The sequence below is a fragment of the Chrysochloris asiatica genome, unplaced genomic scaffold (assembly GCF_000296735.1).
Source record: "Chrysochloris asiatica unplaced genomic scaffold, ChrAsi1.0 scaffold00003, whole genome shotgun sequence".
NCBI classification, from domain to species: domain Eukaryota; kingdom Metazoa; phylum Chordata; class Mammalia; order Afrosoricida; family Chrysochloridae; genus Chrysochloris; species Chrysochloris asiatica.
The window spans coordinates 1,632,180-1,656,500 of NW_006408521.1; the positions used below are offsets into that span (position 1 = coordinate 1,632,180).

Here is a 24,321-nt window from a genome sequence, read left to right on the forward strand (position 1 = left end):
ATTTACTTTCTGTGTTAACCAAGTAATATGAAAAAAAATAATAATAACTTTTCTTGGAAACTTACAAGTACAGGTACAGTCTGCATATACATGATTTTGAGAATAATTTAATATGTTAACTTCAACATACAGTGACATTCTAATATCATCATTATTTTGAATTTAAAGAAGCAGATCCTTAACAAGACCAAAATAACCCACAGGCCATAAGGTTGGTTTTTCCTTTTTTTTTTTTTTCTGATTAAACAAATGTTCACCACGATGGTTCAACAAGTAAGGCAAATGCCGTGGATGTGAAAGCTGCACTTTACAATATATACCACATCTAGAACCCAGGGGATGTGAATTAGACATAAGTGGTATTCATCCTAATTAAGCAACCAGGTAACATCATGACATGTTGGTTTGTAGCATCAAAATTGTCCATTTAAGTTTCTTTTTTCTTGATGATCAGAGGTCCGACGTTGTCTCCAGTCTCTTCATTGTGTTTTGTGTGAGCTCCATCACAGAGTGGGAACTAGGGAGAGAAAGAGACAATGTGAAATGTCTAACTGCAAGATCGGAATTATGTTTGACAGGACAGGAGTGATACTTAGTTCCCACATAAACATGGTAAGTCAATGTCAAAATGTTCTTCGTTACTTTATACACTTTCTTAAAGAGCAGACAGAGAATACAGGTATGAGGGTATTCAAAAAGTTCATGGAAAATGCACATTATGAAAAAACTATTGGTGGACTTAAATTTTTCTTTGCATCAAAATCAACTTGTACTAACTTGTTATAAAACATGTCTGAACAGGATCTATTTTGGGGCACTAAGAAGGATAAGACATCAGTTTGAAAAGAGCACCTATGAGAGCAATAGGTATTCTGCTAAAACTGAAGAACAAACAGCAACTTTATGGTGGCGCTTGGGTGGAAGAAGGGTAAAATCACTGATATTTCACAAAAAGCTAATGGGGTCAATGCCCCAAAGAAATCAGCAGTTTACAAACTCCTCTTAAGAAGGGATGAGATGATGCTGAAGATGACATGTCCACAGTAGTAGACAATCCACATCCATTTGCCAGGAAACAATCAATCTTGTTCGTGCCCTAACTGAAGAGGCCCAACTATTAATAGCAGAAACAGTAGCCAACTCCAGAGACAACTCAACTGTTGAGCTTACACAATTCTGACTGAAAAATTAAAGTCGAACAAACTTGCCACTTGATGGGTACAAAACTGTTGTGCCTAGATAGAAAAGTTGCAGACAAGAACAGAGCTTTCAGTGGAAATTTTAAACAAGTGGGATCAAGATTCTGAAACATTTCTGGGAAGAAATCTAACAGGAGATGAAATGTAGTTTTACCGGTACTATCCGGAAGACAAAGCACAATCCAAGTAATGGCTACAAAATGATGGAAGTGCTCCAGTCATAGCAAAAGAGGGCTGGTAACAACAAGTTTTTTGGGAAGCTTCCTGACTTTTCTGAAGGGCCAAAGAAGGATAGCTTGTATTAATTAAGAGAGTGTTTAGAGAAAGTTAGCCAAAGTTTTAGTAGAAAAATGCCTGGGAAGCTTAACTAGCAAGTTTTCACAACAATGCTCCCGTTCATTCCTTTCATCAACAAGGGCAACTTTACATGTTTCTATGGTAATTTTTCCCCATGTTTGTATACTAGTTATATTTCTTTTCCAGTGAACTATGTTCATTGCCTATTTATTTGTAGAGTCTAAGCTCATTCCAACATCTTGATAAATGAAGTAAAGATTCACATTATTAAGGACTTCATTTTACTCGAATCCACAATCAACATTCAGGGAAGAAGCAATCAAGAAATCAAATGATGCATTGCATTGGGCAAATTAGCTGTTAAAAATTAAAGATGACACTTTGAGGACTAAGGTGTGCCGGACACAAGCCATGGTATTGTCAATCACTTCATATGCATGTGAGACCTGAACAGTATGTAAGGAATACTGGAGAAGTGATGCATCTGAATTATGGAATTGATATATTTAATATACACTGGAATGGCAGACTAACAAATCTGTCTTGGCAAACATGTAAAGTGCTCTTTAGAAGTGAGTATGGTGAGACTTCAGACATGGTATCAGGAGGGACCAGTCCCTGAAGAAAGGCATCATGCTTGGCAGAGAGTCAGTGAAAAACAGGAAGACGCCCAATAAGATGGATTAACATGGTGACTGCAAAAATGGGCTCAACTATACCAATTGTGAGGATGCCACTGGACCGGGCAATGTTTCACTTTGTTGTACACAGGGTTGCTATGAGTCAGAACTAATTAGTCTGTTAGTTTATTGTGTTGTGGTGGCTTGTATGATGCTGCTATTCTGGAAACTATGCCACATTGATGGAAACAGGAGCCAAGAAATCAAATAGCATACTGCATTGGGTAAATCTGCTGCACAAGACCTCTTTAAAGTATTGAAGAGTAAAGATGTCAGTTTGAGCACTAAGGTGCTCATAAATTCAGCCACAGTACTTTCAATAACCTCATCTGCATGCAAAAGTTGGACAGTGAATAAGGAAGACCATAGAATTGATGCATGTGTTATGGTGTTGGAGAAGATTACTGAAAGTACCACTGACTGCCAAAAAACAAACCAATCAGTGCTGGAAGAAGTACAGCCATAATGCTCCTTAGAAGCTAGGATGGCCAGACTTCGTCTCTCATACTACAGACATTATCATCAGGAGGGACCTATCACTGGAGAAAGATCATGCTTGGTAAAGTGGAAGGTTAGCAAAAGACAGAAGACCCCAATGAGATGGACAGGCACGGTGGCAGCAGCAATGTGCTAAACTGTAGCAGTGACTGTGAGGTTGGCGCAGGACCAGGGAGTGTTTTGTTCGGTTGTGCACAAAGTAGTTATGAGTCAGTAAACTTGACGGCACCTAACAACAAAACTAAGCTCTTAAAAAAAAAAAGTCTGTAAATTATCCTTTAACTTTGCAGCAAATATTTTGCTTATTTTTGTTCACAGTTGTAGTTTCTCCATTTTTATACAAATTTGTCAATTATCTTCCCTCCATGAAAACTACTTTCTTCTAGCGACTTAATAAAAACACATCTTGATTCTTTTTCATGATTTCTTACTTGAAATATAACTGACATTTTGGTGTCCAATGTGGGTCATTTCTAGGTTTCCCTGAGTGTGTTCCTGCAAGATTGTGATTTGGTTTCAAGTTATTTAAAAAAACAACAACAAACATTATCTTTTAAAGAGTTCTAGCTGTAAATAATACTATTTTAACCCAGAACTTCCCAAGCTGTTAAAAATTTTAACTTTGAAATCTATTACCATAGTGTGTTGTGAATGCTTTGCAAAATGATGTTCTAAGATTTTTCTTCTTCAATACTAAAAGACACTGCTTCCAAATTTGGTATACTTTTAGTCTTAATTTTATGATAATAAGCCCTGCATATAAAAATGCATTATTATGGTTCTACATTACTTGTTAAGTGCCATCAAGTTGGTTCTGACTCACAGAGACTGTGTGTATATGATTTCCAAGGATTCTGTATAGGGTTCCCTTGGCGCAGTGGCTGGTGGGTTTGAATTGCTTACTTTGTGATTAGCAGTCCAGTGCTTATCCTACAGCATCACACCAGGACTCTTTTACATTATTATACTATGATAATAATGTGTTGAAAGTATTTTTATATTTGGTTTTCCTTCATTACTTTTTTGAAACCTTTCTTATTTTTTTAACCATTTTTATTAAACTTTCCCATTTATTCTTCCAGAAAAACTGTAGAATTTTTTTGTCAACTCCTCTTGCAACTTTTTCAGGTCTCATGCATTTTCTGTTATTTCTCCCTTATTTTACGTATTTTATTGTATATTTTCATATCTGAATAATCTTGTTATATCATTGTTTTACAAGTTTATCCTTACTACTGCTTGCTAACCAACAAAAAGAGAATTCAACAATGTTTTATGTGATACCTTAGTACTTTACAATTGTTGTTGTTGTAAATACCGTGGAATCGGTTCCGACTCATAGGGACGCTGTATAGGGTTTCTGAGAAACAGCTGGTGAGCTTAAACTACTGACGTTGTGGATCAAAGCAACTTCACAGCCCAGTGCATTAACCCACAGTGCCACACTAAGACTCCATTTATTATTATGGTGTCACATTTTAAGTTAAAGATGAAAAAAGTGTTTTCAAATGAAGGCTAATTAAGATGACCACATTTCTTAAGAATACACTGTCAAGACAATGTTCTATATGTCCTACTTTGATGAGTAGCGAGTGGGATCTTAAAAGCTTCTGCACTTTGAAGTAATTGCTCTAAGGTGCAACTACTGGTCTCTCTATGTCTGGAAGAAAGAAGAGCGATAAAAACTGAAGATGCTTGGAATCAGCTTGTCCAATGGTAAACATCGGTTACCACTAACTACTCTGAGACCAGAATAACTAGATGGTACCCAGCTACCACTAATGTCTGCAAGGAAAGAGTCACATTAGAAGATCCCAGATAAGTAGAAGAAAATGTGGAACAAAACTCAAAATTATAAAAAAGATTGGGCTTAATGGTCAGGAGTCCTTGTATGGCATTAGCACTACAGTTAACAAGGGTGGTGGATCAAATCTACCAGAGGCTCCGCAGAAGCACTCTGCAGTGTCACTTAACAACAATGGTTAGAAAGAGACTGGAGGAATCCAAGACTATGGCTCTTGGCCCAATTTTCAGCCCAGCAATAGACAGGTATACAGGGGAGGCAACAACAGTAGTGAGGTATGCTCACCATGGAATGGTAGATCACTCATGATCAAAGAGACATCATTTACCAAAGGACAAAGTTGAGCTGGGATGCGAAGAATGGTGGAAGGGAAACAGGGAGCACAGGGAGGAAGTAGGATAACTGTTGTTGCACAAAGGGGATTGCAGTATTAAGCTGAAACAAAGTACCTGATTTGCTAAATGTAAAACTGAAGATCTTCTCTGTAAACCTTTACTTAATTCACAATAAAAAGTTAAAAAACACCAACACTGTAGACAAAAAAGGAATGTATTTGTTTGTTTTTCAATATAGTCACATGAATGAGTGGTAATTATGTGATAGTAAAATTCAAGTGGTAAATTGTTATTAAATGCCATCGAGTTGATTCCAACTCAGTGACTTTCTATGCATAACACAAAGAAATACTAAGTGGTCTGGCTCCATCCTCACAAATGTTGGAGTCCACTGTTGCAAGCACTGTCTCAATCCATTTTGTTGGGAGTCTTCCTCTTTTTCAACAACCCTCCATTTTTCCTAGCATGATGTTCTCCAGTGGCTGATTTCAACTTACAACATGTCTCAAGTACAATAGACGAAATCTAGCCATCCTTGCTTTAACTAGTATTCTGTTGGTATTCTCTCCAATGACACATTTGTTTGTTCTTCTGGCATTCCACGGTTACTTTTGATACTCTTCACAAATACCGTAATTCAAACACGTTAATTATTCATTGTCCAACTTTCACATGTATATATTGTTGTTGTGGTGGTGTGTGGTGGTTGAGTTGGTTCTGACTCATAGTGACCCTGTATAGGGTATCTGAGGGGCAGCTGGTGAGCTTGAACCACGGCCTTAAGGTTCAAACCAACCTTGGAGCCCAGCGCATTACCCACTGCACCACACCAGGACTTCACATGCCTATGAGGGGATTGAAAATAGCATTACTTGGGTCAGGGGCACCTTAGATCTCAAAGTGACATCTTTGCTCTTTAATACTTTAAAGAGGTCTTTTGTAGCAGATACGCCTAATGCATTAAATGCTATGTTTGGTTTCTTGACTGCTGCTTGAGTGTTGAAGGTGAATCCAAGCAAAATGAAGTCTGACAATGTCAGTGTTTTTTTGTTTATCATCATGTTATTTATTGTTTCAATTTGAGGTTTTTGTTTTCCAGTCATACCAAAGACTGCATTTTTGATCTTCCTCAATAAGTATGTTAAATTCCGTTCACTTCTAGAAATCAAGGTTATGTCATCTGCATATCACAGGCTGCTAATGAATCTTCTACTGATGCCACTTTCTTCTTCTTATTTGCTCAGCATACAGATTTAAGTATGGTGTAAGGATGCAACTCTTGGGTATAACTTACTTTAAAACATTCAGTATCCCCTTATTCTCTTCGAATGACAACTTCTGGGTAGTTTCCTCATGAGCACAATTAAGTGTTCTAAAATACCCATTCTTTTGCAAAGTTATCCATAGTTTGTAATGAGCCACACAGTTGAATGCCTCTGCATAGTCATTAAAAAATAAGGAAACATCTTTCTGGTATTCTCTGCTTTCAGGTATGATCTAGCTGACGTCAGCAATGATATCACTTTTTCCATGCCCTTTTCTGAATCTGGCTTGAATTTCTGGCAACTCCTTGTTGATGGACTTCTGCCAAAGTTTTTAAACTATCTTCAGCAAAATTTTACTTGCATGTTGATATTGATACTGGTTGGTGATATCTGCATTTCTTTGGTTCATTTTTCTTTGGAATGGGTACAGATAAGGACTTCTTCCAATAGATTGGCTCGGTGGCTGCCTTCCAAATATCTTGGCATATACTAGTGAGCACTTCTAGTGTTGTGTCAGTTTGCTGAAACATTTTAGTTTTCGTCAATTCTTGGAGCTTTGTTTTTCACCAGTGCCTTCAGTGCAGCTTGAGCTTCTTCCATCAATACTATTGGTTCTTCATCATATGCTACCTCTTGCAATGACTGAGTGAGCACCAACCATTTCTTTTTGGTACAGTGACTCTGTGTATTCCCTCCATTTTTTCTGATGCTTCCTACATCATTCATAATAAAAACAATGCAAGACAAGTTTTGTGGTCAGTAGCTTCTCAAATGGGAATGTACAAAAACATGAGAACTCTCTAATAATGTTCCTTCTTTTAAAATTCTTTTATTACAATGTCAAGCAAAGAACTGAATTATTTCAATAAAAAAATACAGTAAGTTTAGTTCCGTTTATCTAGTGGTAATACTTAAAAGTGAATAGAGCAAATTGATGAAAAAAAGTTTAGCTCATAGTAGATTCTAAAATATGCCCAAACCCACTGCTAACTAGTCCACTTTGACTCACAGCAACTCTACAGGGTTTTTGAAATTGAGTAGACAGCTTCAGCTGGTGCTTGTTTATAACAAATCCTGCAGCAAGTTAACGAATCAAATTGGCTGAGTTTTCTATTTGTTAACAAGTGAGAAAACTACAAATCCCAAATGTCTCTAAAACTAGGGAAGAAGAGGTGAGGAGAGATTGGCAGGCAGATCAGGAGACAGAAACCCTAGAGACCCTGGCTTTCTTTTTCCTGGACAGTGAGTGTCACGGACTGAAGTGTGTGCTTGGCTGGGCCGTGAGTCTCAGTGGTTCGGCAGGTATGTGCTGATCGCCCAGGATGTGATAAATTAATAAAACATTAAGGGTGGGATGGTTCTTGTTGTTAAAGTCATTCTGACTCATTGGGACCCTGTATAGGGTTTCAGAGGAGAGACTGGCACACCCTTAAGCTCTTTATAGTCCTGATCAATGTACAGAAAATTCCCAAGGGTGTGGTATGCAGATCCTATTATCTTAAAAGAGATAAAAGGAAAGAGAAGTGAGCAGAATATGGGGAACCTACTACCACTAAGAAATAAGAGCCAGGGGTGGAGTATATGTTGCAGACCTGGGGTCCTAGCACTGTGAGGCTTCTAGATTCAAGGAAATATTGATGCCAGGACAGAGATCTCCAAAGAATACTGGACCTACTGATGATGGTGCTATGAATTCCCACTTCTAGCATTCTAAACTGTGAGACAATAAATTTCTATTTGATGAAATCATCATTTGTATAGGAGCACTACAGAACTAAGACAACAGCGCTATCTGGGTCTTTATGAAAAACATCAATTTTATTCCTTCTTAAACCCCCCACATCTAAAGTTAAAATGTTTGTGTTTTTAGGAAGATTCAAGATTAAAATAAAACAATTCTCTTCCTTAACCTCAACAATTTTTATTTTATTTTAAATTTATCACCCTTTTCAAAACTTTGTATTGTCAGTGAGTGTCTTAACTATATTTCCCAATGAAGCTGGTTCACTACCTTGAATTGCTATGAGAAGCATGCTAGCTTTAGTTAAATAAGTTGTAAGATCTTTGAAACTACCTGAGAGAGTAAGCTACCATTTTATACTATTCTGTAAGTACTTACTTTAATAGGGCATGAGGCATTAGGTGTAATAGGAAAATGTACAAAAAGAAATTCAGGTTTCAACAAAACTGTTCTTATATGTAGATTGTCTAAGAAATGCAAATAACATTTAGAATATTGTTTCTATACAGAAATGGACAATCAAATCACTTCCAAACAGCTATGAGGATACGAACTTTCGGTAACTATATACTCTCCCCTCTCCCAGCCCAAGCAAGTCAAGCCATTGCCAGGGCCCCACTTCTCTCAAAAACTCAAATCATGAATGTGTAAATGAAAGAACATGATTCCAGATAGCACGTCCAGTTGCATTCCAATTCAACTGATGTTGAAAAGTCTTTCCTGTATTTCTTGTTTACATCCTGTTCTGCATTCCTCCTTAGTCCATGCTCACACTCTCTCCTGCCTTAGGTGACCACCAAATTGCGGAGCAAATGATGGAACCTAGGTGGGATGGTGGGATGTGTTGATGGGGACAGGACTTGATCAAAACTATAAACATAATCTTTCCTTTTATATCAAAGTTCTCTCATCTTGTTTGGAAAGTAAGACTACTTTTTTTTTCTCTTTCTTTGAAAAAAGTCTCACCCTCACACCTGAGCTTTTACTCTCATTTCCGTCCACTTACTTATAAGACAGACATCCTGGTAGTGCAGTGGTCAAGCACTTGACTGATAACTGAGAGGTTGGTATTTTGAACCCACCAACCACTCTGCAGGAGAAAGGTATGGCAGTCTGCTTCTGAAAAGATTCACAGCCTTGGAAACTCTACAGAGCTTTTCTACTCTGTCCTACAAGGAGCCCCGGTAATGGATTACGAGCAGGGCTGCAAAGTGCAAGGTCAGCAGTTCAAATCTACCAGATGCTCTTTGGGAGAAAGATGACACTTTCTGTGTCTGTCTCTTCTGAGAAACCCCATACAGGGTTGCTAGGAGTTGGCACTGACTCAGTGGTTCACAGGGACCAGCACCAGTACTCTGTCCTACAGGGCTGCTAAGAGCTGGAACCTAGTCCACAGCAGTGGGGCTGTTGGCTTTTTCCTTGTTGTGTTAAGACACCACTCTTTTTCCCTGTAGTCACTTTAATCATTTCTTCTCTCTTCAAGCAATGGATACCATTTTTGTGAAATACCATGAAACAAACTAGTCTCTAAAACAGCTGGAAACATACCAACCCTGGAGGACGGTGGGGTGGGGAGGGAAAAAGGAATGGGGTGTATTAAAAAATGTAATTTCTGCACATCACTAAGATTCTGAATGGTTACATCTAGAAAATCTCAACAAACATTACACATACACACGTTACTAGTGACTGTACTCTCAAAATGGATTAGCATGAAAGATTACATTACACATTACATTTGAGATTGGTAAAAAGATGTTTAAATTCTGTTATATAATAAACACAATTGGTATATCTGAGGGAAAACGGCTGACTATAAACTCAATGTAACCCATTTAATCAAATGTATTAATTACAAGTTCTTAAGAATTGGTTATGTGAGACTTGGCATCTTAAGAGGCTCAGGAATGTAGGGAGTTTCCGAAGGTGTCTAAAGAATAAGAACGTCTATTAATAAATCATTTTCAACTTTGGCATCTGTGTTGTTGTGGAGTCGATTCCTAACAACTCCACATATGCTGTGTAGAGCTGCTTCACAGGGTTTTCAAGGCTGTGACTTTCTGAAAGGCAATGGCCAAGCCTGTCTTCCAAGGTGCCTATGGATGTGTTCAAACAGTCAGCTTTTCAGCTAGTGCAGTAGTTGAGTACTTAATTGTCTTCTGTACCACCCCAGGACTCCTCAAAGTGAACTCCAAGTTGATTCAATCAGGCTATTTTCTGTGAAAATTTACAACTGATAAAATCCTACATACAAAGAGGATCAGTATAATTGCATAACTCAAAAAAAAAAGGCACTAAGAAAATTGGAAATAAAATGAACTAGGATCTGACATTCTTTCAAAGTTGGTCCAAGAGAACTGGCGATCTCTAATTTACCACCTTGAAACTCTAAATGCACACTTGATAAAGAAAGAATAATTGTTGGATTAAACTCTAATGAACATTTAAATTACTATCTTGTACCCAATTATGATTCTTACTGCGATGATGCTTGAGCTCTTGCTCTTGATATTTTCTATTTGATTTATTGGGCCCTTTGCCTTTAAGAAATCCAAACAAAGCAAATATCCTTGACTTGACTCTGGTCAACATTTAGAGTTTACTCAAGCTTATTTTTTCTCCTTCATTCACTGCCACGTTTACAGAAATTTTCACATACTCAGAGCCCTAAGATTTCTTTATTTACACTCTAACCCACTTGGACACAGGTTCTCTAACAACTATTATGTTGAAATGTTACCATTTATTGTCCACTCAAAGTCATTTTGCCTCTTGGTTGCTTTAACCCAACAGCTTCACTGTCATAGTTTCTTCACCTGGTTGTTTTTGCACTGGCGACTTTCACTACCAAGTCTTCTTGGAACTTTTTCCTTTTTCAACTGATAGTCTTAGATTTTTATCTCCTAATATTTCCAGCTCATTCTATCTTCTCTATTGGCTCTTGTTCTTCTTTTCAAAATGCAGAAAACTCGCCAAGATTTCATACTTTGTCCTCAATTTTTATCTGTATCAAGGCTATCTTGCATTCCCAGGCTTGACTCATCAGTTCTGAGGATCTCTATCTGCAACCCTGATGTCTCAATTTTAGTCCCACATTTCAGAGAGTCTGCTGTACATTTCCATTCAACTGTCACCTCAAATAGACTCTCTGAAACGGAATTCCTTATTCCTCTCCTGAGAAATCAGCTCTTCGTCCTGAATCCTGCATTTCTGTTAACCACACCATCCTTTTCTAATCTTAAATACTTAGACCCTTCAATGAGCTGCAGCTTCTCTTCCGTGTTCCACATCACATTCAGAGGACGCTTTTCTCAAAATAATTCACGGATCTGTTCCTTTTTCTCCATCCCGCAACTACCACCCATGAGCTACCCTGATAGAAACATACCACATAAGTATCATATATTTATGTTAGCAACCTCTGCCAACCATGTCTGGGGGTACTAATTCCTCACACTAGCACATAAGACCTTCCTCAGATGGGATTTTGGGAGTGGGGTGGGAGTGAAAGGACCAAAATAAATTCTTTATTAGTAATCCCACATTTGGTCATAGGAGTTCTTGTTAGTAGATTTTGAGAAATAGTTACTAATATTTGCTATTTTATTCAAAGGCCATTAATCTTTCCAGGGGCAATTTAATTCCCATGTATATCATAATGCCTTCCCAGAAAATTCTAGTCCATGGTGTAAGGTCTTCCTTTTATCTTTTATTTTATGGTATTTGTGAAACGTTGTTATGCACACCTGCAACACCTGCTGATTTACTACTTTTCATATGTAGTTACACATAGCAGAAATGAAACAAACTAAAATCAAGACCACTGACTAAACATTAATTCTGAAGGTCACTGAGGCATTACTTTTTGTTTTGTGAGAGCAATAAGAGATTGAAGGTTTCTATGTCGTTGTTGTGAAGTGCTGTGCATTTGGTTTCAATTCATAGCGACCCTGCATAGGGTTTCTGAAAGGCATCACTGGTGGGTTTGAACCGCCAATCTTGTTGTTAGCAGTCCAGGGCTTATCCCACAGTGCCACACCAGGGCACTTCTGAAAAAACCAGTCTAGTCTATAGAATATGACTGAGAGATTATTTTATAGCAACCCTACTAGTCCTTATTAACAATCTCACCTTCCAAATGAACACTGCTTTTAAAGTATAAAATATTTTAATAGGCCTATTAATTCTTGGTTCCATATGTTTACCAAGCAGTTTCAGATAGAAGACAATTTTAGGACTGTACTATAGACTGTACAATATCAACTGTATCAGAGGGAAAGGCAACGTAAAATCTGCTTTCCAGTCACTAGTACGTCCGTAAGATTGTGGTTCTCCACTGTGTGAGGAACAGACTCATCATTTTTATTGTCTATTTTCTTGGGCATTTTACTGTTATTTTTAGTGAAATCTATTTTACTTGAATGCTAAAAGTGGAAGCACACGTAGCATTTTCAATCTATTTCTCACAATAAACTAGAAATTCTGAAGTCATGCAGTTATGAATTTTTTCATTATAAGTTTGTTGTTGTTAAGTGCTGTCGAGTCAGTTCCGACTCCTAGCGACCCTTTATAGGGTTTCTGAGGAATGACTGGTGAGCTTGAACCATTTCAACCACTAACCCTGCGGTTCAAACAGACCTTGCAGTCCAGTGCATTAACCTGCAACGCCACACCAGGACGTCAAGATAAGCTGAAGAGAGCATTTTTACCATTTTTAGATCACCAGCTGTCGTCATTGTTTAGAAGCTGCAACTATCACGATAAAGCTTCACAGATGCTCTAGTGGCATAGTGGGTTAAGCACGGGGCTGTTAATCACTAAGTCAGTGGTTTGAACCCATGAGCCACCCTGAAGGAGAAAGACTTACAGTCTTGGAAACCCTAAGGCGTTTTTCTACTCTGCCTTATAGGGCTACTATGAGTAGGAATTAACTTGATGAGAGTGGCCTTGGTTTTGGTCCTAAAATCCATGACTTTGTAAACTCAAAACATGGACTCATTCTGTGTCTCTCTGTGTAAGGGCTGTAGATTTCCATTCTTGGGACAGTGGAAGCTAAGATCTATTTAGAGAGGAAGTCCTAAAAGTAAATAAAAAGATTTTTCTCTCTTTGATCAAAAATATAGTTAAATTTAGCTAAACTCAATGCAAGTGTGATAGAATTTTGGTGCACAGGGATCATACAACATAGGAAAAATATTCTTGAACAGAACACAAAAGATTATATCTTATTTAAAAAAAGGGAACGGTATCTGAAAAAAGTGTGAACAGTTTAAAAAGAAGTGTTACATTAAAAATGGCACAGATGTAAAAAATTAGTTTTCCTCACCTTTTTGGATCTCCAGCAACGGCAGTACACAGCTTTATCTCCCAAATCCTCCATGTCGAAAGCGTGTACTATCTTGGGGTTGTCTTTCTGTATGTGAAGGTTTACCATAGATTTGTGGCGATGATCTTTGACATAAAATCTTTTGTAAGCGAGATAACCAATTGCAGCAGTCCCCGCAGCAATGGTAACTGCTGCAATCCATTCAACTACAGCAAAAAGGAAAACCAGAAATCATCATCAAAACCACAGCAGGCACTAATCATATAACATGAATGTTCAGGACATCTCGGTACTAAGTGTCCCAGTAGTCAAAGATTAACAAAGTGATCAGAACACACGCTGGCATAACAATCCTTAGTGAAGATTTTCCCTAGTCCTCGCTAAGGCAGCCATGTTATTATTTTACGTTAAATTAAGATATAAGAGGGAAATTTGAAACTGAGCTTATAGATGAAGAGGAAAAACAAGGCATAATCCTCTTTTTTAAAGAACTCATGAACAGATTTAAAATAGCATATGACCCAGTGGGTATTCATGGCTTTAAAACACAAAACAAAAGAAAACATGCCCCCACCCCAAACCCTGAAACATAATAATTCAGATTATAAACTTTAGGAAAAAAAAATCCAGAGGCAATTATATTAAAAAAATGACTCATCATAATTAGTTTAAAATAGCAAGGTCCTAAAGTGATTTCCATATTATTTAATTTACTAGAATTCAGCTGCAACTACTGCATAAAGCACAACCATAAACAGAATGGGTAATGGAACACAAAACTGAAACGAGCAATTAAACAAAACCACCCTCAATTTCTACATTCAAGAAATACATCTAACAGCATTTGGGATTTAAAAGTCGCTCAAAACGTTTTTTGCATACAAAATTTTCAAAAAACTTTCTCATTAGTAAAACAAAAATCAGAATGTATTGATTTCTTATTTTGTAGACAACATAACTAATATAATTGCAGTCAAAATTCTCCTTTAATAAGTTTTCAATTTCCACTGTCCACTAATTGGTGGTTAGCTGAGTTCCCTTTAAATGCCATTTTAAATTTAATGACATTATTCTGTATAGTTACTTGAGTAATTGGCCATCTAGTTAGTCTTTTCCAGTAGCCTTTTAAGGAGTCCTCAGAAACCCAAACACTTAACAACTACCCCAGCTCCAAGGAATGATGGAGAGATGAAAGTTCAGCATAGCCTGGTTAGCCTCAGTCTCAGAGGAGAGTTGTCTACTCCCAGCATGCAGTGGGCTGCAGGAAGAAGTTGAACAGGGGTCAGGATAAACACACTGGACTGTTTCCCAGTACTTCCTGAGTCAGATCTTCACACTGTTTGAAATGAGTTCCCAGACTATCAAATGAAGCCCTAGAGAGTTAAGTATAAAAAACAAAAAACACACACATTGCAACCCAAATATACACATACATGTAATAAATAATTATCTATATGGCTTATTGTGCAGCACTGTGCCAATTTTTTTTTATTACACTAATGTGATCAACATCTAGACCTACACAGGATTGCTATGAGACGGAACCGACTTGACAGCACTTAACAACAGCAACGAATGTGATCCATCAAAATTAATCCTAATAGTTAGTGCCTTACATAGGATTGGGTGTCAATTTTAGAAAATTTCAAAAGGAAAGGAACACCCAACCTCACAATTAGTTCATTTTGTCTTGGTCTTCTAGTTATTTAATAATTAAATTTTTATCCACTGTTGCTAATCAGCGCATTTCTTGATTTTAGTTTCAACTGCAGCAGTATTTTCCTTAATAAGCAATTTTGTTTACTTTCCTTCCTACAACATTTCCATTCCTCCTTCTTATAATCCCTTAAAATACACATTAACTTTATGGCCTGCCCAGGTGCTACATGACTAAGTCTTCCACAATGGCAAACCTCTGATCTCACGGGAGGGTGTTTTAACTAAACGGTTTGTTCATATTTGTCTTGCATTTTAATGCTACTTTATAGTCCCAAACAGGGCTTCAAATTCGCACTGATTTCCAGTTTGATTCATAATCTCTGTTTTTGACGCTTTATTTACCATGGACTCCTCTGAAGAAATACATCCTATGAGAGGAGTTAATAGAAATCCACTTTATTAACTCAGAATCGCTAAGGTAAGGTCACAAAATAGGCTGAGCCACTGCTGTGTATGGTGGATGCGCAATGCTTGCTGACTTTTGTTGTTGTGTTGTCGGATCAATTCCAACTCATAAGCGACCCTACGTATGATTTCCAAGGAGCAGCTGGTGGTTTTGATCGGCTAACCTTGTGGTTACAAGTCCAGAGCTTATCCTACAGCTCCATACTAAAACAATAAAATGACACAACTTTCTGATTCTGTTAAACTTAATTACATCCTACTTTCTTCGTGAATTATGAAGTTATTTGTTTTGATGGTGCCTAACCAGCGGCCCAGAGTTGACTTGAATGCAGGGCAACCACATGTGTGTTTCTGAGTAGAACTGTGCTTCAGAGTTTTCAATGGCGGAATGTTTGGAAGAAGATCATCAGGACATTCTTCCAGGGTACCACTGGGTGGGTTCAAACCTCCAATCTTTCAGTTAGCAGTCAGGGACTTCTTATCGGTGCCTATATCCTATATATGGTCAGAAGTTTGGAGACTCAGAACAACTACATTTGGCTAGTACTGTGTCCTGATAGAAAAACAGAATCTAGTTGGAATTTCTATCTGAAACTCAGGATAGGACAAAAGAATCTCTCCTAGCCATTGAAACAGTCTTCTTTATTTTTTTCTCTATCCTATTATTGAATATAGCGTAGTGGTTACGAATTGGGCTGCGAACCTTAAGGTCAGCGGTTCGAAACTACCAGCTGCTCCGCGGGAGAAAGATGAGGCTTTCTACTCCTGTAAAGATTTACACCCTCGGAAACCCTATACAGGGTCGCTATGGGTCGGAACCGACTCGACAGCACTTAACAACAACAACATTATTGAATGCATATGATGGCTTTTTGTTTATTTTAAATCTTTACCTCCTCTTGATTTTTTGATAGGGAAAAACATCACAATCACCGATATGGAAAATAGGCAATTACCTAGGGTATCTAAAAAATGGGAACCAACTGTGTCTGCCCTATAGGAATCAAAATGTGCAGCATGATCTTCCACATAAAAGGTTCATTTGTAATTCTATACAAATGTCACAAGACTTTATGTGTGCTAGGAAAATAGCTTTGCTGTTTGCTTACACTGAGGTTTTTTGAATCACCGTCTAGATAAATTCTTCAGTTTCTTTTCTTTTTTGCTTCCTAAACTCTGATGCGCTTATCTCAAGAGAGATAAACGTAAGAGTTCCCATAATGCTGCTATTTTACATCATTACATTACTGGCAAAAATCTGTGGATGCCATTGGCAAATGTAAGAAAAAAACACAGAGAAACTATATAGCCAAAAATGATGATAGACTTATAAGTCAATACTCAGGATAGAGAAAGAGTTGAAAACCTGAGAAAGCAAACAAAAGTAATAAAGTCCAAGTGTATACCTATTTAAAATGGACAACAGTTTCAGAGGCAACAAGGGACTCTACAAAGTCCCAATTTATTTTATTATCACCTTTAGACATTATTTTGAAACCGATGTCTAGAAAAATTCTAAACATAATTTCTGCCTCTTCTGGTTTATCTTCACTTTCTATCTCTATAGATGATGTCCCTCAGGTAGTTAATCCTTTAAGCCGATCAAAGTCCCACCCTACCCAGCCTTGCTTAGTCATGCTTTCCATCTACATGGATACCATTAATGGTTGTTGCTAAGTGCCATCTAGTCAGGGCAGACTCATAGCGACCCTGTACAGAGTTTCTGAGGAGTGGCTGGTGAGGTTGAACCACTGACCTTGTGGTTCAACCCAAACTTGTGATCCAATGCTTACCCTACAACACCATACCAGGGCTCCACCACCAATGCTAATAGAAAGAAGAAAAATACAGAGAAAGCAAAATAATTCTTGATGTCTTATTTTCCCCTTGGCTCACTAGTATATAATTTTTGTTTTTCTTTCTTCTAAAACTTCTTCCCAAATGCCATATCCTGTTTAGAGTCCTTTCTTTAGCTTTTGTTTACTGTGAATTTGCTCTTTCTTACACAGACAGAAATCTCACCCTGCATTTTTTCCTTATGCCTCTTGTCAACGAAAAACTGCCTTCTCCTCCCTGTCAACTGCCACAGAATCAGAAGGCTTCTCTCTTGAGAGGGGGAGGGGCAGGGACCCTGGGCTTTGAACTTGTCTTTTCATCCCAGAGAAACTGAATCAGAATCTACATTTTAGGAAGATCCCTAGGAATGTACAAATAAGGATCTATAAGAATCACTTGGGGATCTTGTTGAAGTGCAGATTCAGATTCCGTATACCTGGGATGGGCAGGCAAATTCTCACTAGGGGAATCAACCAGTTCAAAATCCTGGTTTAAATACTTTACTCTTTAGGTCTCTTGTGCATTGATAGGCTATACATGGTAAGTGTTTTTCTGTATCTAAGAGTGGAATGTAAATACTTCTTTTGAGAATGTAAAACCTTTAAAACAATTTTTTAAAATTATGGAACATTTCAGACAAACACAAATGTAAAAGGAATATAATAATGAATCTCTATTTAGCCATCATCCAGTCCTGGTGTGGCGCAGTAGAATGAGCACTGGATTGCTAACCATAAAATGGAAGGTTCAAACCCATCAGCAGCATCTCAAAAACCCTATACAAGGTTATTAGGAGTTGGAATGAACTTGATAGCACTCACCACCACCACCAAGTATCAACGTAGGCCCAATCCTGCTTCATCTACACAAATCCCCAAATTGCTCCCATTATTTGCTTTTGATAATCCAAAGGAACTAATGTCTTTATTTTTAGTCTGAATTACACATTCCTTCAAATTAACAACATATCCCTTACATATTTACTTTAAGGAACTCTGGTAGCATAGTGGTTATGAATTGGGCTGTGATCCACAAGGCCAGCAGTTCTGCTCCCATAAAGATTTACAACCTCGGAAACCCTGTACAGGGTCGCTATGAGTCGGAATCGACTCCACAGGAACGTAACAACACCATATTTACTTCAAATGACTCAATAAATGTATGTTACGTGCTGCTGAGTCATTGCCGACTCACAGAGACCTGTATATGGTGTCTGAAAAGCTGCTGGTGAATTTGAACCACCGACCTTGTGGTTCAAACCAAACCTGCAGTTGAGTGCTTATCCTACAGTGCCACACCAGGGCTCGATGACACTTAACAATGACAGCAGTAAGTTTATAGAACCTAAATAATATTTTCATATGTTGAAATGAGGTAAAGTGAATTGGGAAATTATCAATTCATTTCAATAAAATACCCAAGGAAGTAGTTTTGATTGCATGGCTTACAAGATTCAAGGTTTGGAATGAATTAAGCAACATGGTGGATAAACTCCTATTTTGCAACCTGGATGAAACAGAGAATAATAAAAAAGTCACTTGAGGGAAAGGTAGGTTAAAGAAAGCCTTTACAAATATTTCATTTAGGATTTTTCTTTTCTTTTTTTAAGATTAAAGTGAATATGGGAGACTTCAGACTGAAGAGAAGGCAGCTCTGTGAGCCAGGGGCTCATGAGTTTAGAGCAATAGGTATCATTGTAAGGCAAATGCTTAAGGAAACAAAAGTCAGTGGTATTTGGAGCAAAATGGTGAAAGAAAGGTTTCAGAGTTGATCTCTCCCTGGGAAAGAGAAATGAAGGAATTAAAGATGAAAGCAGGTTCAATGAGTTTTGGAGTAGGAACTTTTGGAAGTTTCCTAAGGGTCATCTATTGAGGATGAGGAGTCATGAAAACTGGCAACTCCAAGGCAGTGAACACCACTTAACCTTTTTGTGATCATGGGATATATAGTGCCCACCGACATTATCGCCCTCTGGCATTTCGTGGAAAACTGTTATTTCCGTTTTGGACCATGCTGGTGGTCTGTGTAACTGTAAATCTGAAGAATCGGGGCTCATTCCATCAACCCCAGCAACATATACTCCTAAATACACAGGTGTCACACTAACTGCATATAAAAAAGTTTGGGTTCTTTTTTCATTTTGTTCAACATGCACCCCATTACTGAAAACACATGGCTTAAACAACAAAAAAGATCAAAGGATAAAGTAATTTGGTCTTGAAAAGGTTAAAGTTAGAAACGATACTAAACTTGTAATTGTTGTTAGGGGCCATTGAGTCAGTACCAACCCATAGCGACCTTATGCACAGCAGAACGAAACACTGCCTGATTCTGGGCCAACCTCATTACTGTTGCCACGATTGAGTCCATTGATGATGCCACTTGGCCAATCCATTTAATTGGGGGGTCTTCCTTTTTCTCTGACCCTCCACTTTACCAAACACGATATCCTTCTCCAGCGACTGGTCCCTCCTGACATTATGTCCAAAGTATGAGAGACGAAGTTTGGCCATCTTGGCCTCTAAGGAACACTCTGGCTGCACTTCTTCCAAAACGGATCTATTGGTTCTTTTGGCAGCCCATGGCACTTTCAATATTCTCCTCAAACACTGTAACTCAAAGGCATCAATTATTCTATGGTCTTCCTTATTCACTGTCCAGCTTTCACATGCACATGAGGTTGCTGAAAACACCATGGCTTGCGCCAGGCACACCTTAATCCTCAAGCTCACATCTTTGCTCTTCCACACTTTAAAAAGGCCTTGTGCAGCAGATTTGCCTAATGCAATACATCCTTTGATCTCTTGACTGCTGCTTCCCTGAGTGTTGATAGTTGATCCAAGAAGAATGAAGTCCTTGACAACTTCAATCTTTTCTCCATTGATAAGAATGTTGTTTATTGATTGGTCCAGTGGTGAGGAGTTTTGTTTTTTTTACATTGAGATGTAATCCATACCAAAAGCTGTGCTCTTTTATCTTCATCAGTAAATGTTTTAAGTCCTCTTCACTTTCAGCAAGCAAGGTTGTTTCATCTGCATATCGCAGGTTGTTAAAGAGTCTTCCTCTAATCCTGATGCCCAGCTTCTCGGACTTGCTTAGCATACAGGTTGAATAAGTACGGTGAAAGAATACAACCTTGTTGCATACCTCTCTTAATTTTAAAACATTCAGTGTTCCCATGTTCTGTTTGAACAACTGCCTCTTGGTTGAAGTACAGATTCCTCAGGAGCACAATTAAGTGTTCCGGAATACTCACACTTCGCAATGTTGTCCATAGCTTGTCATGATCCACACAATCTAAAGCCTTTGCGCAGTCAATAAAAGCACAGGTAAACATCTTTCTGATATTCTCTGCTTTCAGCCAAGATCCATCAGACATCAGCAATGATATTCTTCGTTCCACGGCCTCTTCTGAATCTGGCTTGAACCTCTGGAAGTTCTCTATCGTATGGTTGTAGCTGTTTCTGTATTACCTTTTAGCAAATCACTCACGCAAACTGGCATTAAGAGACATCTCACTGACCAGAATCTTTGACTGTATTTCATCTTCACTGCCTAGATTATTGCTATTATTATTTTTTAATACCCCACTCATTATTTTTTCTTGAGAATACAAACAAGAATTCTGTACATACACACAAATACTATTTTATTTCTGATTTAGCAAATATTTCTACAGTGCTTACCACTGCTGGGGATCATCCTAAGGTCTTCATAGTTGCTAACTCAGTTAATTGAGAAGAGACATGATCATATTCCTCTATTGCCACCAAAATGAAGAGATATAAGTGGATTATCAACTACTGGGAACTAACTGGCTTAAAACTTAAGAGGAAAACCAAGTTTTAATGAGATTTAAAGCTTAAATTATAAAACACTGCCTTACTACTGTATTTGAGGAGGAAGGTGCTAGTAGAAGAGATCTGCAAGGGATACACTCCTCACAAACCACTTTTATGTTTTTAGGTGAAGTGAAGAGTCGTTACTTCTCATAGGTAAGCTGAGTATTTCATCTGTAAGTTAAGAATCTGCTTCACCAAGCCATTTCCTATCCATAAGAAAACAGCAAATTATTAGGGGTAAGTCACCTTTTATGTCCCCATGGTTATAAAAAAACAAAACACTTGTCTTGATTTCAGGAAGATTAGATTGTAGCTGGTAATAAAAAGTCCTAGGGGTTCACCTATTTCGTATTTTAATAGTAGACTACATAAGTAATTTACTACTAATTTACACCACATGTTTTTAACAAAAAAGTCTTGGAGCCTTTTGGCCCATCTTACACTTGCACACGCAGCTTTCCTATAAAGTTAAAACCATCAATGGCACAGATAACAGTAACGTGTTTTTATAGTAGTCTTATTCTTGAGAAATTTAAAAAAGAAAAAACAAAAATAAAAATCACAAAAGGATTCTCAAGATAAATATCCTTGAAAAAATGTTTGCAAAGAAACATCGCATAACCCTCATTGTTGTTTTCAAGTGCTTTTCAGCTGGTTCTGACTCATAGAACTCTTCACAGGGTTTCCTAGGCTGTAAATCTTTGGAGGAGCAGAAAGCCTCATTTTATCTCTCGTTGTTGTTGTTGTTAAGTGCTGTAGCTTTCATTAGTAATTAAAAATGTCAAAGATTATAATAACCCTTGCTCCTCTGCCAGGTTAGTTTTGGCAAAATAAGTGAATTCTGTAACTTATAAAATCTACTACTCTATTTCAAAATAAAGACTACTGTTGGTAGAGACCTTTTACATACATTACCTGGGCACTCTAGATTGTATAATACTGCTTGCTGGAAGTGAAGAGGACTTAACATAATGATGCTTATCAGTATGGATTGTAGCTCAATGTAAAGAAAACAAAAATCTTTCACAATTGCACTAATAAATAACATCATGATAAACGGAGAAAAGACTGAAGTTGTCAAAGACTGCATTTTACTTGGATCCACAGTCAACACTTATGGAAGCAACAACGAAAAACTCAAATGATGTATTGCATTAGGCAAATCTGTTTCACACAAACTCTTCGCAGTGCTCAAGAGTAAAGGTAACAGTTTGAGGACTAAGGTGTGCCTGACCCAAGCTATGGTACTTTTATGCATGTGAAAGTTGGACAATGAATAATGGATACGGTAAAGGAACTGATACATTTGAGTTATGGTGTTGGAGAAGAATATTGAAAGTACCATGGAGTGCCATAAGAACAAACAGATCTGTGTTGGAAGAAGTACAGCTAGAGTGCTCCTTAGAAGCCAGGCTGGCGAGACTTCCTCTCTCATACTTCAGACATATTATCAAGAGGGACCAGTTCCTGGAGATGGACATTTTTTTTGTACAGTGGCGGGTCAAGGAAAAATAGGAAGACCCTCAATGAGATGGATTAACATAGTGACAGCAGCAAAGGGCTGAAGCCTAACAACTGTGAGGACTGCACAAGACTGGGCGGACTTTGGTTCTGTTGTGCATAGGGTTGCTTTAGGTTGGAACTGACTCGATGGCACCTAATAACAACCAGATTCTCAGTATTTACTGAATGAATCAACAGGCTATTTCTACTTAACTTCTGCACAATCTTTTTACCTTTACTGAACTACTGTTACAGGTAACCAATCCTTACAGTGTGGCATTTTATACCTGGCAGAGAGATTATATACATCACGTAATTTGTGCACAGTATTACATTAACATTTAAATTACCAACAGGTATCATTATGAAGTGGATCTCACAACACACGACTTCTATGTTGTAGTTGTTATTAAGTGACGTCGAGTCAGTTCCGACTCATTGCGACCCTGTATAAGGTTTCCAGGGAGCGAATGGTGAGTTTGAACTGCTGATCTTGTGATTCAAACCCACCTTTTGGCCCAGTGCTTTATCTCACAGCCACATCAGGACTAGTATAAAGTATCCTAATTTTAACTGGGCCTTATGCGAGGTGTTGTTTTTAAACGCTAGGTACTGGCAGAAGAGAAGCAAGGCTGAGAGCTGAAGGTTCAACAAGGTCGGTTTTCAATCATCTCTCCTGAATTACTGCAACCGAGCACCAGATGCCAGGAGCATAATAAAAAAAAAAACTGGGAAAACTGGAAACCTCGTATTGAGTTTCGTCTCTTAAAAGAAAGAAAGAAAAGTACAAAACTAAAATCAGACTAGTCATGCATTACTTCAATATTGCGAAATCAACATTCTGATTCCACGCTGACTTAAACTTGAGAAGGGATACAATCCTCCCCTTGAGAACAAGGGGAGAAGAAGAAAAGATAGCTGGGTTATTAAATGTAAGTGTTAGAGTAGACACGGTCCAGTTCTGCGTAGATATCCGCATTGTCTCTGGTCACTTCTACTTTGTGACACCGTCAATCCATACACTCGGCCCCTTTCCCAGTCTGCAAAGAGCCCGCTGCTGGGCTTTGCCCTTCTGCATCTCAAGGTTACAGCACCCGCGAGTGCGCAGAGCACCGTAACAACCCTGCGAGAAGCCGAGAACGCCGCAGGTGCGCAGGCCGCTAGCCTCACCCGATCCCAAACCCCACTTCACCTCGTACGCCGGAATTGGAAGTCAGACTCATGGTGTCGTCGCTTGCAAGGTGTGTGCACAGGATACAGAGAACAAACAGGGCTGGCGCGGACAGCGGGAATAAAGGTGCGAGGATTGTTTAAGGGCAGAAACCCGGCTGCTACCGCGCAAGCGCTGCAGCGGGCCTTAAGCACGTGTGTGCTAGTGCCGCTGGTTAATGCTGAGCATGCGCGGAGCCTCTGTTCCGGACCTTAAGGAAATCTCAAGTCCGGATTTTGACAGCCACTGAAGGGGGAAGAGGACTCGAGAGGTAGCAACTGAGTTTGCGCAACCCTGAGGGGCGTGGCCTGGGGGGCCCTGAGGCAAAGCCCTGGGAACTGGAGTCCTGGCCAAATTTTATGTTTCCTTTAGGTGTATGCGCTTCTAGGGGCAGAGAGGACAAGTGTTAGTAGGATTTTTGCTATAATCAGATATCTAGGATTTTACCCAACATTTTTTTGCTCAGACCGCTAACTTCAAGGTCAGGCCTAGTTTTCACAAAAGGTTTCAGTGACAGGCACAACAGGAACCAACGACAGAGTACCATTCCAGAACCTCCCTTAGCTCTCAGCGTGCATCCCTCTACCTTTGACCCGATTAGTCATCGACTGAGGACCTTGGAACCTGAACTAAGTATCAGGTGGAAGAGTCTAAAAATCTG

At 38.5% G+C, this 24,321-nt stretch overlaps 1 protein-coding gene across 1 annotated transcript; it reads right to left on the bottom strand.

Annotated features, from left to right (window-relative positions):
- Positions 1 to 223: 223 nt before the first annotated feature.
- Positions 224 to 23,748, bottom strand: CISD1 (CDGSH iron sulfur domain 1). The gene is made up of 3 exons (XM_006831102.1): positions 23,643 to 23,748; positions 13,146 to 13,351; positions 224 to 517 (listed from the first exon to the last, which is right to left on the bottom strand). The coding sequence occupies exons 1-3, from the start codon at positions 23,671 to 23,673 to the stop codon at positions 428 to 430; spliced, it is 327 nt and encodes a 108-aa protein (XP_006831165.1). The 5' UTR covers positions 23,674 to 23,748; the 3' UTR covers positions 224 to 427.
- Between the last annotated feature and the right edge of the window lie 573 nt (positions 23,749 to 24,321).